Here is a 17280-nt window from a genome sequence, read left to right as displayed (position 1 = left end):
CTATACTGGACATAGACATATTATTATTATGCAGGACATATTATTATGCAGCCTACAGAATAAAAAACTTTTAATTTGATTTTGAGTTTATTAAGAAAGAGATGAAAGTAAAATGTAAAACTACAGTCAATCACTGTCAGATTCAGAGTTATTACAAGCGATGAATTGTATAGGTTCGATAGGCTCTATTTCGTCTAAACTGTTATGTTCATTTACTTGCTCAATGAAAGCTTCTAAGGTATTTTCTTCATTAAACTGAATGTCCTCGCATTCAGCTTTATGTTTAAGATTCCAGTTATAACAAATGAATGAAATTTTTTCAGTTCTTTCAGTTGTAAGTCGATTTCTTTTGTTATTATGTATGTAGCCTTGGATACTAAAGGAACGCTCAGTGGCTGCCGAAGTACAGGGAGCTGATAGAATACGAATCGCTACTTTGCTTAACTCAGTGGAACCACAAATACCTTTCCACCATATTAGGGGCTCAATGCTATCTAATGAGCTCCATACAAATCCTCTGGCCCAAAAGTTTTCTTTAGCTTTATAACACGCCAAATCTGCCATTACATTTGACAAACTTAAGTGTTGGCTTAAATTGTAGATAAACTCCATACCCTTAAGTTCTTCCTCTTGAGTAAGTTCGACTCCTAGAGTCCTGGGGTCTAGAATATATGCTGCAAAATGTATTGGCCTCATTGCCATATTGCATCTTGAAGATACTGATGTTAGAATCTGCTGTTTGCTTTCTTCGCTCAATGTCGAAATCTCATTTAATGCAAAACGTATCTTAGCTTGTACATCTCTAAATGTAATGTATGTGCGATGCAAACGATTCTGGTCGCTCTCTAAGTAAAATATGCTTTCAGTGACTGGTTCCAAAATACTTATACATTCCCCTGTCTTCGTCCAGAAATCATCACTTAGAATTAAATCTTTAATATCTCTTGAAATTACCACATCTTCTCTAACTGTTAATATTTGCAAAGCTATCTTATTTGCTTTCAAACTTTTTAACGAAGTAACATGACTTCCCCATCTTGTAGCACAAGGCAATTTTAGTGTTTGTGTAGAATCTTCACCCTGCCTTGATTTTATCAACAAGGAACTTAATCGTTGACTCCTTTTAACAGTTTTTATTATATTTATGGCTTGCATAATAAACACAGTTACTTCTTGTATCTTTACAATATCTTGGCACAACAAGTTAAGGATATGTGCACAGCAACCGAGAGGAACAACATGTGGATATTTGAGTTTTGTTAATTCGAATGCCTTTTGTATATTTCTAGCGTTATCGCCAATAAGTACAAGAAACTTATTTGCTCCATACACTTTCATTACTTTTTCAACTTCTTGGCTAAGGTATTCACTAGTGTGAGGATTACTTTCTGTATTCAAACTTTTAACGTATGCAGGTTGAGGTTTTGATATAAGAAAGTTTATTATTCCTTCATTTCTTAAATTAGACCAGCCATCGCACTGAAGGTGTAAGTAACTACAAGCATTTAGTTCCTCATTTAACTCAAAACGCATTTCTCTATATATTTTATCTAAGTATTTTGTCGCTAAAGCTTTACGTGAAGGTATTTTAAATTTTGGTTGCAATTTTTCGAAAAATTGTATCCATAAAGGATGTTGCACCATCGATAATGGCGTCCCTGTTACAAATATAGCTCTCGCTAATTCTGTTTTTATATGATCATCGGTGTCTTGAAACTCAGCATTTATTGTAGTGTTAGCAGACGACGAGGGGCTTATAAAAGAATCATTTGTCTCTATCTCTGACAGTCCAGACATTTTGGTTTTGGACGAGCTATCTTTTATAAGTTTCATAGAGTCTTTTAATGTTTCTGGAGATTTTGGACAAGTGATAAGATGTTGAAGCATTTTGGCAGCATTACTGAATTTGTAGACCTTATTACAAAGCTTGCAAGAAACAGACTTGTTTGGTAAAGTACGGTAGTGCTCCCATATGCGTAAATCTTTAGGTCTCCCCATTGAACCTAAAAAAATGAACGATGATTAGTTGGTCTGACGAAAATTCAACAATAGAGTGCCTATTTTTTTACAATGATTATTTCTTGTTATTTACAATAAATTTATTAAAAAAATAATAAAATAAATACAAAAAACCTTTGTAAAATTACATCTCCTCGGAGGATTAAACGCAGACGCTAGTTTATTATCGTATTGTTCTGTATTTTTCTCAGCAACTTCTTTAATTCGATTAGGTACTTACGCATATTATGTTAAAAATAAATATCTAGTACACATCTTAGGCTATCCACCATTATTATCCAATGACGACTCTCAGCTAACTATGCACTATCATCCAAAATAAACGTGTATGGAAAATTTTATCCCAGTCGGTTGAGGATTGAGGATAATTGCATCAACATACGAACATACCTACATACTTTTATTTACATAACGCAAGCTAAATAAAAGCTTGTAATAATACATCTAATTTTAAGTTAAAATTGTTAAGTGATCATGATATAATTGTATCATTCAAAAATCCACTTACCTTTAATTATTTCTTGTTAAGTATAAATATTATTTCAAATCTGCTCCCTTAATATGCACTTTTTTACTGCTTTTCCTACCTAACACGTTACCAGGAAGTCACGTTACCAGAGTCAGAGTAATAGTGAACACGTTTGACAGTGATTGTCGTCGCCTCATATTCAGCGTCGACGAATAGGGGAATCCCCAGTCATAATGTATTGCATGCGTGGCGGTCTTACTTCAAATCCATAAACAAAGAGAGAATTACAGAACTCGATACTAGATGGCGCTGTTTTTGTTTGAAGAAAGTTTGCGGGCTAAAATACATAGAATTTCATCAATGACTTCCACAAAGAACAACATTTCTGTTTTTTCTAAGTCCGTATCTCTTCCGTATATTTCATAAGATATAAGCTTGGGCTACATTGTTATGCAACGTGATTTTGTCGCTGTCTTGCTAGCAGGGTTGACAGATATACGATTTAAATCGTACTCATACTATTATTTGTCTATTTTTTAATGTACGATCGTAAAGATTATGATCGTAATTCGCACAAAAACATACGACTTTTTGGTTACCTGGCAACATTTTTATTATGAAACGAACATGCTCACATCATCAGTCACATGCAACAATTTATTGGGGATTTCCCCTTCACATCTGGCAGTCCTGCTTGCTAGAATATAGGTAAGTCAGCCACAGTTACTGACGATCGATATTTAAAGGGTATTGTTTTTGTGCTAAATATTTCATAAAAACGTTATTTAATACTTTGTGGATTATTAATTTAGTTGATAATCACTGGAAGTAAAATGGATGCTAATTTGAGAGATCAAGATCTTCGTATAAAACAGTTAATAAAAGAAAATCTACGTAAGTACTCTTTTTATACCTAGGTAGGTAAGGTATAATAAACACAAAAGGTACTTAGATCGCGTGTGTTCGAAGCATTTATTCTAATAAATTTAATTTAAAATTGTAGAAAGAAAAAAATGTCTGCCAAGCCGTAGCCGAAGCCGATCTCCAAATATATTTGGCGATAGTGAGACCCAGTGTCCAGATGATTTACCCAGCGTCGTCGCAACAAAGAAAAAAACGAGGATAAAGTAAAAGAAAATTTACTGAAAGAAGAAACAAACTGTTCTAAATGCTTAATTTATGGAGAAGAGGATAAAAGAAATGAGTATTTCGGACTGTTAGTGGCTCAAGAATTTAAATATATACGGCCATGTGTGCGAACGAGGTGTTATGAAGAAATTTTAAAGTATCTATGGGAAGCAAAAGGCCAACATGTTGATCAACTGCAACATGAAAACACTGAAAATTAATTACTTTCATTTTATTATATATAGATTTTTAAAATTTCCTGAAATATTATTAGTTAACGTTTTATTTAATATTGTAGAATTGATCAATACAATTTATAAAAATAATTTATTGGTATTACTTACATATTTTCAAAAAAATACGTAAAAACCTATTTTTTTGGGTGATTATGGGAGTTTATGGGTGTTTATTGGGTTTTTACCAAAGCACCGGGTTTAAACCCGGTGCTTTGCCCATCTGTATGACCATTATAATACGCCTTTTAAATTATTACAGTGATTTTCTTTTGTCTAATGTTTTTACAATTCTGTCATTCATAATCTTTATATTTTCCTACTGATGAACGTATGATAAAAGAGAACTTATACATACATATTTATTTGGCATTAACAACTTAGGATCATTCTATTCCACAAATCAGTGTACACATATATAATTACATAGAACCATATTAAATTATATATATACATCCAACACAAAAACTGGTCCACTGGTTTTTACTGGACCTTCCACATAGGCCAATCATTTTTCAATGTCAGGCGTTAGATATTTTGTATTTCTTCCAAACTCTCCATTTTTACATTTATTCAACATAAACTAGATCCATAACTTTCTAGTTTGTTTGTGATTGCGATGGAAACTTAAATGAAAAATTTTCAAGTATTTTTTTTTTTCTTTTGTGGCGTTCACCCCGATATTAGGGTATTTTGCCAAGAACAAAACGGGGAAACGATAATAGTAATAAAAATACCTAACACAAACGAATTTAGAAAGGATAAGAATTAGGTCTAGGATATTTATAGGATATGAAGGATATACTTGTACATATGAGAATATACTTATAAATATATAGGAAAAGCAATTGATGCAACTATAAATGTATTCATGTAATATAACTAAATCTTAATATTGTTATCATATATATATGAAGATAGTATTTTATAGATAATAGGATCATTGGAAGAAAGTAGAGTAAGAATAGAAGTTGGGAATGGAACACGGATGGATCGGAGATGATTAAAAAGGGAGGTGTGGTCAAATTTAGAACATGAGAAGAATATATGATTCAAGTCCGCCACTTCAGCACCGCAATTACACGACGAACTTTGTACAATACCAAGCTTGTATAAATGAGAAGGTGTGCATACGTGACCTAGACGCATACGAGTTATAATAGTTGTTGCGGTCTTTCCAAGCTTTAATTTACAAAACCATGGTTTGAAAGGAATATCGGGTTGTATAAGGCGATAAAATCTTCCTTTTATTGTACTTGTTTTTTCCCAATATTCCTTCCAGGCATACCTTAAATATATTTTTGGGAGACAAGCTAGGTCACTACAGTAATTATGATACGGATACATATCACCACAAGTTACAGCCTCTCTTGCAATAAGGTCAGCTTTGTCATTGCCGCTAATACCACTGTGTCCTGGTAACCAGGCAAAAGAAGCGGAATACCCTCTCAACATGCAAAGATAAAGACTTTGTCTTATGTCACAAATAATGGGATAAACTGGTTTTGATTTAAACGGATATTTGGCTAGAGCTTGCAAAGAGCTCATAGAGTCAGTGAAAACTATTGCCTTGTGTAATTTCATTAAAAGTATATATTCTACAGCTTTTAAAATACCATAGCATTCCCCGGTAAAAACTGAAGATTCCGGTGGAAGTTTAATTTTTTGAACGATATTAAATTGTGAATGAAACACACCCACACCTACACAACCGCTATTGTCTGGTTTTGATGCATCAGTAAAGATGTAGTGCCATTCATTCCATTCAATGTCAGTTATAAACATAAATTTGGCATTCAATTCTGAATCATTTTTTGATAACCCAAAATCATATTTAATATTAGGAGATAAAACTAAAGATTGATATGAGCATTTATAAATGGGAAAACAGGACGATGTAAAAGTGGGAGATTCTATGGATTTATATTTTTCATAACTTTGTATTAAACATGGAGGTTTTTTAGATTCGAGAGGTGGTGGTATTTTAGATTCGAGACCTTTGGTGTGCCTCCTTCGTTTTTTATTGCAATGTTTGCAAATGCGACGTTCGCCACGTACTCGCTTACGTTTAGAACTTGCAACGCTAGAACCATCTGTGTCCATACCAGATTCACCCAATATATCAAAACTATTATTAAATGGGATAGTTATATTTGCAGACACCTGGGGGGTTGTCCCCCCAGGGTCTATAGGTGGATCCATAATGTCTAGTTAATATAGGTAATTTACTTACCAATATTTACAGCAACAAACACTATTACTACAAAATATACAATTATATATACAATCTAATACACAATATATAAATAAGACTAATCCTTATATAATTAAAAATTAAATTAATTTAAAGAAGATCAAAAAACACTCCCGCTTTTTTAAACGTTTCCCGCGCTTTTTTTCAAAAGTATATTTTTAATTTTAATGGTCACTTTTTTAGTACCTACGTTTGTTTCGTTATAGAACAGGCTAAGGTCGGGGACAATGCTGCCTAGTCTTTAGTATGATAATTTGTCTGGAATGGTCACGTTTTTATTACACTGACAAATTACAATTTTTTTTAGCAGAATAGAACTATTACCAAGAACAAGGAATTACATAGAAGGAATGACAAAATAAAAACTGTAAATCATATGGTTGCCTCTTTCTTCTTATGCAAATATAATTAGTAAAAAGAGGACGAAAGATACACCATCATTTGCTATTTTTCTCAATTCATATCAGGCTAGTGTATAGAAAATATTTGATATGTCAAGTATTTGACAATAATAAATTTTACATGACTACATTATATATTCGACACAGTTTATGTAGAAAGTATGCGACATGTCAAACCTTAGAAATATAGTGATCATTTGACAACAGAGTCGTATTGTTACAATCACGATAGTCGTGATAAAAAAAATTTTGTTTGTATTCCAACAATAGACAGTTAAATACGTAACATAGTTTTTTTACTAATAAAATACACATCCATTATTACAGATGTCTATTCCTCTTGTCAAGCCTAGTAATGTCATTGTGTCAATGACATCGACATCAGTCGCTTGCACGTCTCGAGTTGATTGAATCCATTATTTAGGTATTTAATGCAAATTATTTTGAATTTATGTTTCGAACATTTTTGTGATCAGTGATCTGTATGAGTTCTCATTGGACATATAAGTGCCGTTAAACCTTCAATCACATTCAGGCGGTGGTGTTAACTTATCACGCCTTGATTTAGAACTATCTTAATCCGATAAGTATTATTTATTAGTGTAATTGCTCCTTTGGCCGTAGGACGTAAAAAAAAAAAAAAAATTTTTTAAAATGGTGATCGAGAAAATTTGCTGCTTGGGTGCGGGATACGTTGGCGGTCCGACATGCAGTGTTATTGCATTAAAATGCCCTGATATAACGGTGACGGTCTGTGACAAGAGTGTGGATCGAATTAACCAGTGGAATTCTGATAAATTGCCAATATACGAGCCCGGTTTGGACGAAGTGGTGAAGCAGTGTAGAGGTAGGAACCTGTTCTTTTCCACAGACATCGCTAAAGGCATTCAGGAGGCCGATTTAATATTTATATCTGTTAATACACCAACAAAAACGTTCGGAAACGGTAAAGGCAGGGCTGCCGATTTGAAATATATCGAAGGAGCCGCCAGAATGATAGCCGATTTGGCGACAAGCAATAAAATCGTGGTCGAAAAGAGTACGGTGCCGGTGAAAGCGGCTGAAATTATTATGAAAATACTCAGGGCGAACACGAAGCCCGGGGTCAATTATCAGATCCTTTCCAATCCTGAGTTTTTGGCCGAGGGAACGGCTATCGTCGACTTGGTGGAGGCGGAACGCGTCCTGATCGGTGGGGAAGACACACCTGAAGGCCAGAAGGCTGTGCAGGAACTGTGTTGGGTGTACGAGCACTGGATTCCCGCGAAAAATATCCTAACAACTAATACTTGGAGTTCAGAGTTATCCAAGCTAGCGGCAAATGCGTTTCTAGCTCAGCGTATATCCAGTATTAACTCGCTGTCTGCAGTCTGCGAAGCGACTGGTGCGGACGTGTCAGAGGTCGCACGTGCGATCGGTCGCGATTCCAGAATCGGACCCAAGTTCTTGGAGGCGTCTATCGGTTTCGGCGGCAGTTGTTTCCAGAAGGATATTTTGAACCTTATCTACTTGTGCGAATGTCTCAATTTGCCCGAAGTGGCAGCGTACTGGCAGCAAGTGGTCGATCTGAACGATTACCAGAAGCGTCGATTTACGCGGAAAGTGATCGAATCGTTGTTCAATACGGTGAGCGATAAGAACATTGCAATATTAGGGTTCTCATTCAAGAAGAATACAGGCGATACGCGGGAATCGCCAGCCATTTCCGTATCGAAGACTTTGCTCGACGAAGGCGCAAAACTCCATATATACGATCCTAAAGTGGAAACGGAACAAATATTTTATGAATTAACTAGTCCGTACGTAACTGCAGAGCCAGAAATTGTTAAGAAGAATGTCGAGATCCATGATTCAGCATACTCCGCAGTGACCGGAGCACATGCTATAGTGCTGTGCACAGAATGGGACGAATTTAAACAGTTGGATTTTAAGAAGATCTACGAAGTAATGATGAAGCCCGCATACATCTTTGACGGACGGAAGATTTTAGATCATGAGGCGTTATTGAATATTGGTTTCCATGTGCAAACTATTGGCAAAAGGCTCTGCAGGACAGGCAGCATCCGAGCACAGGGCAGCCAAACATTGCCTTAACAAGTTAATACAACAAAATGTAAGTATTTTTTTTTTCTTTTTAAAGTACATGCAGAGGCATACAAGCATACAGCCTGCAGACAGGCAGGACAGGTAAACAGTCTATGGACGCCTGCAACACAACTACCAGGGGTGTAATGTGCACATTGCTAACCCTGAAGCAACCTTAATATACCTTCCTTAAAGAACCCCATACTGTAGTCTCTAGGGGGAACCTTTGGAGGGAAATTATTCTACAGTTTGAACCTGTATTTTTTTTTTTATTAAAAAGGATGTATCTTTGACACAAGAATCTAATGCTGTTGTCTGCATTATGTAGTAAATTTTGAAAAAAAAAAAAAATTATTGTCAATGTTAACATAATTTAAAATTTTCTTCAAAAAAAAAAACTTGTGACAATTCAATTGTGACAAAATCGGTTATTTTGGTTTAAAAAAGAAACAATGGTCGCGTACAGCGCGGTTTCAGAGATGCTTTCTCCCACGAACACTCAGGTTATGGAATGAGCTCCCTGCCGAGGTTTTCCCAAGAGACTACAGCGTGGGGTTCTTCAAAAGAGGGGTAAAGAGGTTTCTTCAGGGTCGGTAACGCGCGCGTAAGACCTCTGGTATTGCAGGCGTTCATAGGCTACGGTAACCGCTTACCATCAGGTGGGCCGTATGCTTGTTTGCCACCTCAGTGGTATAAAAAAAAACATTTTGATTTCAAAACTAAATTACTAAGTTGATTTGAAAAAAAAAACATATGATTGACACATGATTGAAACATGAGATTGTTCACATGTTTTTTCTGTTATGTCCTCTCTGATTAAAGAAAGAATTTACCAAATCCACGTACAACCTGATGGAGTTACGAGGTGATTACCATAAAAAAAAAATACAACGTGCCGTGAATTTACTGGGTACATAGGAATAACACCTGAGTCCTCAGGAATGGCAACGCACGGGGCGTATCATGGGCGAAACAGTATACTCTGTTATGTGCACGGTACTGCTCATGTCTATAGGCGACGGTTACCACTTTCCATCAGGTGGGCCGTCAGCTTTTTTGCCATTCTAAGTTGTATAAAAAAAAAACCTAATCGAGTACGATTCCTTCTCTTTGAAGTCTCTTTAAAAATTAATACATAAGAGGCCCCAATTTACGAAAAACAATATGTATATAAACCAATGCGTAAAATATAAATGAGCTATTTAGAATCCATTTTTTATTTTGTTATTTGCTGGCGGATCTATAGGCGGAACTCTGTGTTATAACATACGTATGTATATGTATAAAGTTGTACTTGTGTATATCCGTGTTTTACTATATTGGTAGCGTTGCCCCTTTCTATTTAGTTCCCATACATCATTCCCATCGGAACTATTCATGAATCCGGTCTTATATTGTATTATATATTTAATTGATAATTATTGTACGTATCTAATACCTTTATAAAGGGGGGGGGGGGGGAAAGGGATTGTTAGTAATGGAGACTGAAAATCCCATTGCTAGCAATATACCCAATCAGGTCGACCTCCACGTAGTTCCCCCTGGAAACAATCGTGAACAATTCTTGTTGAATTCATCACGATGGGCTAACTGACCTGCTTCATCCTCACCTATCATCTTTCACTGGTGCTCCGCCGGTGTATACCGATAGCGCGGGTGGGGTTACCATTCCATTATCATCTGTTAAAAAAAATACCCCCCCCCCCCCCCCCCCCGAATGACGCTGTTGCTCAACTAATGCTAAAGGAATAAATAGAGTTACCGAAATATTTTTAGCATGACCGCTGTTTTGGTGTGAGGTAATTTTGGCAGACACGTGCGAGGTCACGCGTGTACCGATGGACCTTCAGTCACTTCCCTGCACGATAACATAGTATTGATGGCTGTGTGAGGTCATAATCGTGTCAAGGCATTGCATACGCGTCATCGACATTGTTTTTTGTGCAACTTAGAACGGCAAACAAGCTGACGGCTCACCTGATGGAAAGTGGTAACCGTCGCCTATTGACATGAGCAGTACCATGGACATAACAGAGTATACTGTTTCGCCCATGATACCTACCTAATTAAATTGACAAAGTTTTATATATATATATACACCAGCTGACCCCGTAAACGTTGTTTTAGCACTTATTGCGTAATATAAAAATCGCGATTAAAATACAGGGGTTGATCGTAAAACGATGAAAATTTTAAGTTGTACGAGGTCTGTCCGGAAAGTTCGTATAAAAGTGTTCTGGAATGCGAGAAAGAGGAGTGGGGAGGCCAGGTAAGCGCAGGACCCCTTCCTTATGTCCCTAACAATGCTTCAGTTCTGGTCTGACCGCCGTGCGGTGCGAACTGGCTTGTCACGCCATCTGTGAAGTTACCTCTTAACGAAACCCCGTCGGCATGGAGCCCGCTTCCGTTGAAGAGCAGCGCGTCGTAATCAAGTTTCTCTCGAAACTCGGCAAGAATGGCCGTGAAATTTTTGCCGATCTCAGAACAGTTTATGGGGATGATGCTGTGAAGGAACCAACCGTCCACAAGTGGCTAAAAAGATTCAGAGAGGGCCGAGACAATGTTGATTGTTTTTTTCGATGTTCGGGGGATTGTCCATCAAGAATTCGTCCCTCCAGGCCAGACAGTTGATGGAAAATTCTACGTCGATGTGCTCAGACGCCTCAAAGCTCGTGTGGCACGAGTTCGTCCAGAATTGGCGCGAGAGGGGCGTTGGATTCTTCACCACGACAATGCCCCTGCCCACACCTCTCTTGTTGTCCGTGAGTTTTTGAGTAAAAATTCCATTACGGTGACCGAACACCCCCCTATTCGCCGGATTTGGCCCCGTGTGACTTCTTCTTGTTCCCAAAAACCAAATTGGTACTTCGGGGGCGGCATTTGGGGGACATAAATGAGATAAAAAAAGCTACGACGGGGCAGCTGAGAAACCTACAACCAGAGGACTTTCAAGGAGCCTTCTCACAGTGGAAACGGCGTTGGCACAAGTGCATTATGTCACAGGGGGAGTACTTTGAAGGGGATAAAATTGATTTACCTGAATAATTGTAAAATAAAATTTTTAAAAAACTTTTATACGTACTTTCCGGACAAACCTCGTATGTATTTTTCAATGCTAAATCATAATAAAATAAAAATAAAAAAAAATGTCATAAAAATAAAAAAAAAAAATTTTAGGGGTACCCACCCCTTATCAGTGATGGGTATAAAAAATAGATGTTGGCCGATTCTCAGACCTATCGAATATGCACACAAAATTTTATGAAAGTCGGTAAACACGTTTCGGAGGAGTTTGGTAACAAACACCGCGACACGAGAATTTTATATATTAGATATATATATTTATTTATATATGAATATACCTACGTTTTAAAAAATTCAAAAAGTAATCTGCAGGTGTTGATACAATTTTGAATACAAAATAATTTATTTGGATAAGGATTAATAAATAGGTATGAATAACATGTACAACGCGACAGCGTAATTTTTTCTATTTCTATGACTTATTAAATTCGTAATATCTATTTTTTTTTATGGGTGAAAATGGTATGGTAGCCCCGCCTGCGCTAACGGGATACGCTGGCGGAGCACCAGTGAAGGGTGATAGATGAGAATGAAAACAGGCCAGTTAGCCCATCATGATGAATTCATCGGGAATTAACCATGATAGTTTCCAGGGTGAACCGCGAGGAGGTCGACCTGGTTGGGTATATTGCTAGCAATGGGATTCTTAGTCTCCATTATTAACAATCCCTTTCCCCTTTGTATTATCTATTGAATGGAATAGCCGATTTGAACAATTCAAAAAGTAATCTACGTAAATTGAAAAAGTTTTGAAAACAATATGATTTAATTGGATAAGGATTTAAACAGAAGTATGAATAACATCAACTTTTAAAATGTAAAAAGTGCTTATTGTGACATAACGACAATAGTTGGACATATAGTGTCGCGAAGTTTTTTGTACTTATTGATATTTCCTTCAATATTGTAGAACATACTTTTGTTCTATCACCAATAGTTTCCGCAGCGCACGCGACCAAACATATTTTATAGCATTTTTTCTACACCTCGAGTTACGTCACTAAAGTTTTAGTAAGGACCCCTTAATGTTTTCTAGCAATAAATATAGCCTGTGTTACTCAGGGTGAATGTAGCTTTCTAATGGTGGGAGAATTTTTGAAATCGGCGAAGTAGTTTTTGTGTTTATTCATTATAAACATACATACATACAAAAATACAAATCTTCCCTCTTTATAATATAAGTATAGGTGTAGACATGCAGTGTTAGATATTTAATAATGTATAATCATTAATAATTAATTCATATGACAAATTACATGTATGTTATCATTAATAGGAAATATTATAAGCTGATAAAAGAATTAATTTACTATGTACATAGGCCTACAGTTACCGCGTGTTTTGTTACGTAGATTACTTACTGCTCTCACGTACTTTTTTTAACAAATGATAATGGTATGGTAACCCCGCCTGCGCTGGGGGGAAAGGGATTGTTTATAAAGCGGTCTAATAGCCCCATTACTGGCAATATACACTCTCAGGTTGACCTCCACGCGGTTCCACCTGGAAACCATCATGTTTGTTTCTTGTTGAATTCATCATGCTGGGCCAACTGATCTACATTCATTCTCAACTATCATCTTCCACTGGTGCCTCGTCGGTGTATACCAATAGTGGGGGCGGGGTTACCAATCCATTTTCACCATTGGGGGGAAAGGGATTGTTAGTAATGGAGACTGAGAATCCCATTGCTAGCAATATACTCAACCAGGTCGACCTCCTCGCGGTTCCCTTTGGAAACTATCATGGTTAATGCTTGATGAGTTCATCATGATGTGCTAACTGGCCTGTTTTCATTCTCATCTATCACCCTTCACTGGTGCTCCGCCAGCGTATCCCGTTAGCGCAGGCGGGGTTACCATACCACTTTCATCCACCAAAAAAAATAGGTTAACCCTTTCTTTGCATGATTTTTTTTATTGGTGAAATAAATCAAGGTGATATAATTCATGTTTAAAATTAAAGGAAAAATGGTTAAAAAAATAAATTTGACAGCTACATTTTTTTCACTGCAATGCACATTAAAAAGGTATCCAGACACGATCAATTTAAAGTGAACTTGGTCTTTTGTATAATTTTTGAGCGTTCAATGTTATGATGGAAATTTCCACCGTTATGCAAAGAAGGGTTAAGTCGTTTCTAAGATTATCGTGCACAAACGTACAGACAAACAGATAAAAATAAAAAAAAATCGTTGTTTTTAGTACTGTTGCGTTTGTAAAGTCTCCTTATTGTAGTTTTTCTTATATATCTTCCATGTACAGACAGCGAGCAGTTACGATTTTATATATATGTACAAGAAATTGAATGATTCCGACATAGAAAACTTTGAGAACCACTGTTTAATATATGTTTTTTTTTTCTTTCCAGGTAACCATCACATTGAAACCAGCAGTCACAAATTAAGCTAAAGTATTATTAAAATAAACGCTTATTCCGAATTGTTAAAGGTGTTACATAAAAACAATACATACTGAAGCATATTACAGTGTAGGAACATAATGGTTATCTGTTAATACATGCCAGGAATTCAGCACGATGGTTTCCAGGGGGAACCACGTGGAGGTCGACCCGACAGGGTATATTGCTAGCATTGGATAGCAATATATATGTATATATATAATAGCAATTTCAATGGCTGATAATGGAATAGTAAGTCCTGGTATACGCTAGCGGGGCACCAGTGAGGAATGATAGGTAAGGATGGAAAGCAGGTCAGTTAGCACATCGTGATGAATACACCAGGGATTCAGCACGATGGATTCCAGGAGGAACCGCGTGAAGGTCGACCTGACAGGGTGGGTACGTATGGGACTGGTAGTCCGCATTGCTAACAATCTCTTTCCCCCAGTGAGTTTTACAGTACCCGAGAAAGTAAATAATCGAATTAAACATAGAAACAAAATGTATATCCATATATTTAAGAGATTAATAATAATAAGAATATTTTTATATGCATATTTTAAGCGTATTATAAGATTGCGTATTACTTTAGCTTTATAAATTGTTTCCTTTGCCATGGAAAACGATGAGCTTTGAAAAAGTAAAAAAAAGTTATTTGGCCTTAAAGAGAAGAAAGTTTAAAAAAAAAAACATTGTAAAATATTATTATCTGCATTTTACCGCTCTTTTTCGCTGCATATCTGAATCGTTAACTACTACACTGTACCGACAATGTCGTCAATAAATTAAATTTAAAAAACGAACTTTATTTTTTCTTCAATAATAAAAATCAATATGTACTCTGTAAATACTCAATTATTTATCTTTAATTATTAAGGCATCTGATCGTTATAAATGAATAAGTCGACAATTTCACAATTTATTTATAGAATGTCTACGATAACATGGCGCGCCGTTCCAAAATCTAAAGATATAGAAATGTGTGTGTAAAAAACATTTACAAGGTTTAGGTCGAACAATATACCACTCGCGAACACAGAGTATATAGGCGCACACGGTAAAGTGAAAAAAAAAAAGAAATGAGTGTCGTGCCATGTTAAACCTTCTTTGCATGTTTTTTTTTTATTGGTGAAACAATTCAAGGTGATATAGTTCATGTTTAAAATTAAAGGAAAAATGGTTAAAAACATAAATTTGACAGCTATGTTTTTTTATCTGCGACAGACATTAAAAAGGTATCCAGACACGATTAACTTAAAGTGAACAGAACAACTTTTATAAAAATTTTTAGACATTCAATGTTATGATGGAAATTTCCACCATTATGCAAAGAAGGGTTGACAATCTTTATTTATATTCATAACTGAAGTGCTTTAAATTTAATTTTTAATACGACAAGATCATCGTTTTCCGCCATTTTGATAATTTTATTATTATATCAGCCGTTAATTGTCCACTGCTGGGCATAGACCTCCCCTATAAGGGGGGTTATGCCGGTAGTTGCCACGTTTGGCTGTATAATTATTTGATTTAATATTGTTTTGATATAATGGAATGAAATTGTACATTCATAACACTACTACTTGGTCGTCACAACGTTTATGCTTATTTCAACTTGACCGGTTTTTGCGTGCATTATGCGTTTTTTTCTATTTAGATATAAGATTTCATTGGAGTCGATTCTGAATCGTCATTCTCGTAGGTTTAAAATTGATTTTTTTATTTGTATTACTAGTATTACTTTATTGGTAATGACAAAGGCAATGAAACTAGGTTATACAGCCTAATCTTAAAATTTCAATTTGATTATTACCATTTTTTTTTTTTAACTTATTCCCCGAAAGATAAAGGACTTACCTATTTTTTTTTTATAGACCATAATAGTTTTGTTAAACTGTCAAATTAGAGTTAAAATCCAATTTTAGACATAAGTTATAAGGTATACTACCTCAGAATCGACTCCATTGTACTAATATGATGTTTTGGTTTTATTTTATGTAAAAGTGAAGGTAAGTACTAATTCATCGTGCTAGAGGCGCCATTGTATAATAACATAGATAAAGAAATCTCTGCATCTCTTGCTTTAGTCTATATCAATAAGCGGGAAAATAAAATATTAAAAAAATTTCCCGCCATAATGTATTTTTTTTAAATCACTGCCTGTATTTTGCTATTATTTATGGTATAATACGGTGGCGCCACCTTTACAGCGTTTTGCGCGAGCTTCTTTATTATATTGGGATATGTTAAGTTATAAACAGATATTTTTAATTATATAAATATATTGTTATTTCTTATTCTATGATACAAAGTACATACGAATAATGTTTGGGTGGGTATTTAAAATTGAGTGTTTGATGTTAAATATGTTTGGTTTACTAAAAATCAGTATTTTTTATTTCGTTTTGGGTGAATTTAACATTTTATTACCGTTATTATTATGTACATATCACGTTGTGAACGCTAAAAACTGGTCGACTTTTTTTTTTAATTTTAAAATGTCTTTTCTAACAATGTGTAGAGCACAAGTTATGTTTCTTTTTTTTTTTGATTATAGAAACATTTATTTTTTTATAAATGGAATTATTTTCGAATTTATTCAATTATTTTTTAAGTTACTATATTTTCTTAAGAATCCTTTGTCAAGAGTATTATTTTCATGTAAGACTTGGTTGTCATTATATTGTGCCACCAGGATTATTTTATCAAATGTATTCCCAGTTTAGTTTAAAAATTAATATATTTGTCTCATAATATGTTGTTTTATTGAACGAAAGACGCTCGCTACATCGAAATACTGTTGTTGGCAACAGAAAAAACTTATATTTTAAATACTCGACCGGGACTTTACGCGATGTAAAAGCTTTTACAGGTAAGTACCTACATACCTGCTTCTTGACGACGTTTCGAAGTGGATTCATCTTCCATTGGACCCTGTCGGTGTATACCGATAGCGCGGGCGGGGTTACCATTCCATTTTCATCCATTAAAAGTGTGTGTGCTCGAAGACACTCGAAGACTGACCACCACTGTTACTGCCAGAAGTACCACAACCTTCCATATTGGCCGTCAACTGTATTGTAATGTAATAATTGTTTTTCTATCTAATGTAATGGAAGCGTAATAATTTAATAATGAATCATCTGTAATACCCATATTTCAGCATTTTTTTATGCAACTTAGAATAGCAAACAAGCTGACGGC

The 17280-nt window shown here is 35.5% G+C and overlaps 2 protein-coding genes across 2 annotated transcripts; one reads left to right on the top strand and one right to left on the bottom strand.

Annotated features, from left to right (window-relative positions):
- Positions 1-27: 27 nt before the first annotated feature.
- LOC128201569 (uncharacterized) lies at positions 28-3430 on the bottom strand. The gene is made up of 2 exons (XM_052898948.1): positions 2528-3430; positions 28-2003 (listed from the first exon to the last, which is right to left on the bottom strand). Exon 2 carries the CDS (start codon positions 1996-1998, stop codon positions 127-129), a length of 1872 nt encoding a protein of 623 aa, XP_052754908.1. The 5' UTR covers positions 1999-2003; positions 2528-3430; the 3' UTR covers positions 28-126.
- Positions 3431-6851: 3421 nt separating this feature from the next.
- LOC113522067 (UDP-glucose 6-dehydrogenase) lies at positions 6852-16836 on the top strand. The gene is made up of 2 exons (XM_052899780.1): positions 6852-8617; positions 14044-16836. The coding sequence occupies exon 1, from the start codon at positions 7159-7161 to the stop codon at positions 8596-8598; it is 1440 nt and encodes a 479-aa protein (XP_052755740.1). The 5' UTR covers positions 6852-7158; the 3' UTR covers positions 8599-8617; positions 14044-16836.
- Positions 16837-17280: the final 444 nt, after the last annotated feature.

The sequence above is a fragment of the Galleria mellonella genome, unplaced genomic scaffold (assembly GCF_026898425.1).
Source record: "Galleria mellonella isolate WM207_F2 unplaced genomic scaffold, CSIRO_AGI_GalMel_v1 utg121, whole genome shotgun sequence".
Classification (NCBI taxonomy): domain Eukaryota; kingdom Metazoa; phylum Arthropoda; class Insecta; order Lepidoptera; family Pyralidae; genus Galleria; species Galleria mellonella.
The sequence above is the reverse complement of the archived record's forward strand: the minus strand, read 5'-3'. Positions and strand labels throughout refer to the sequence as shown.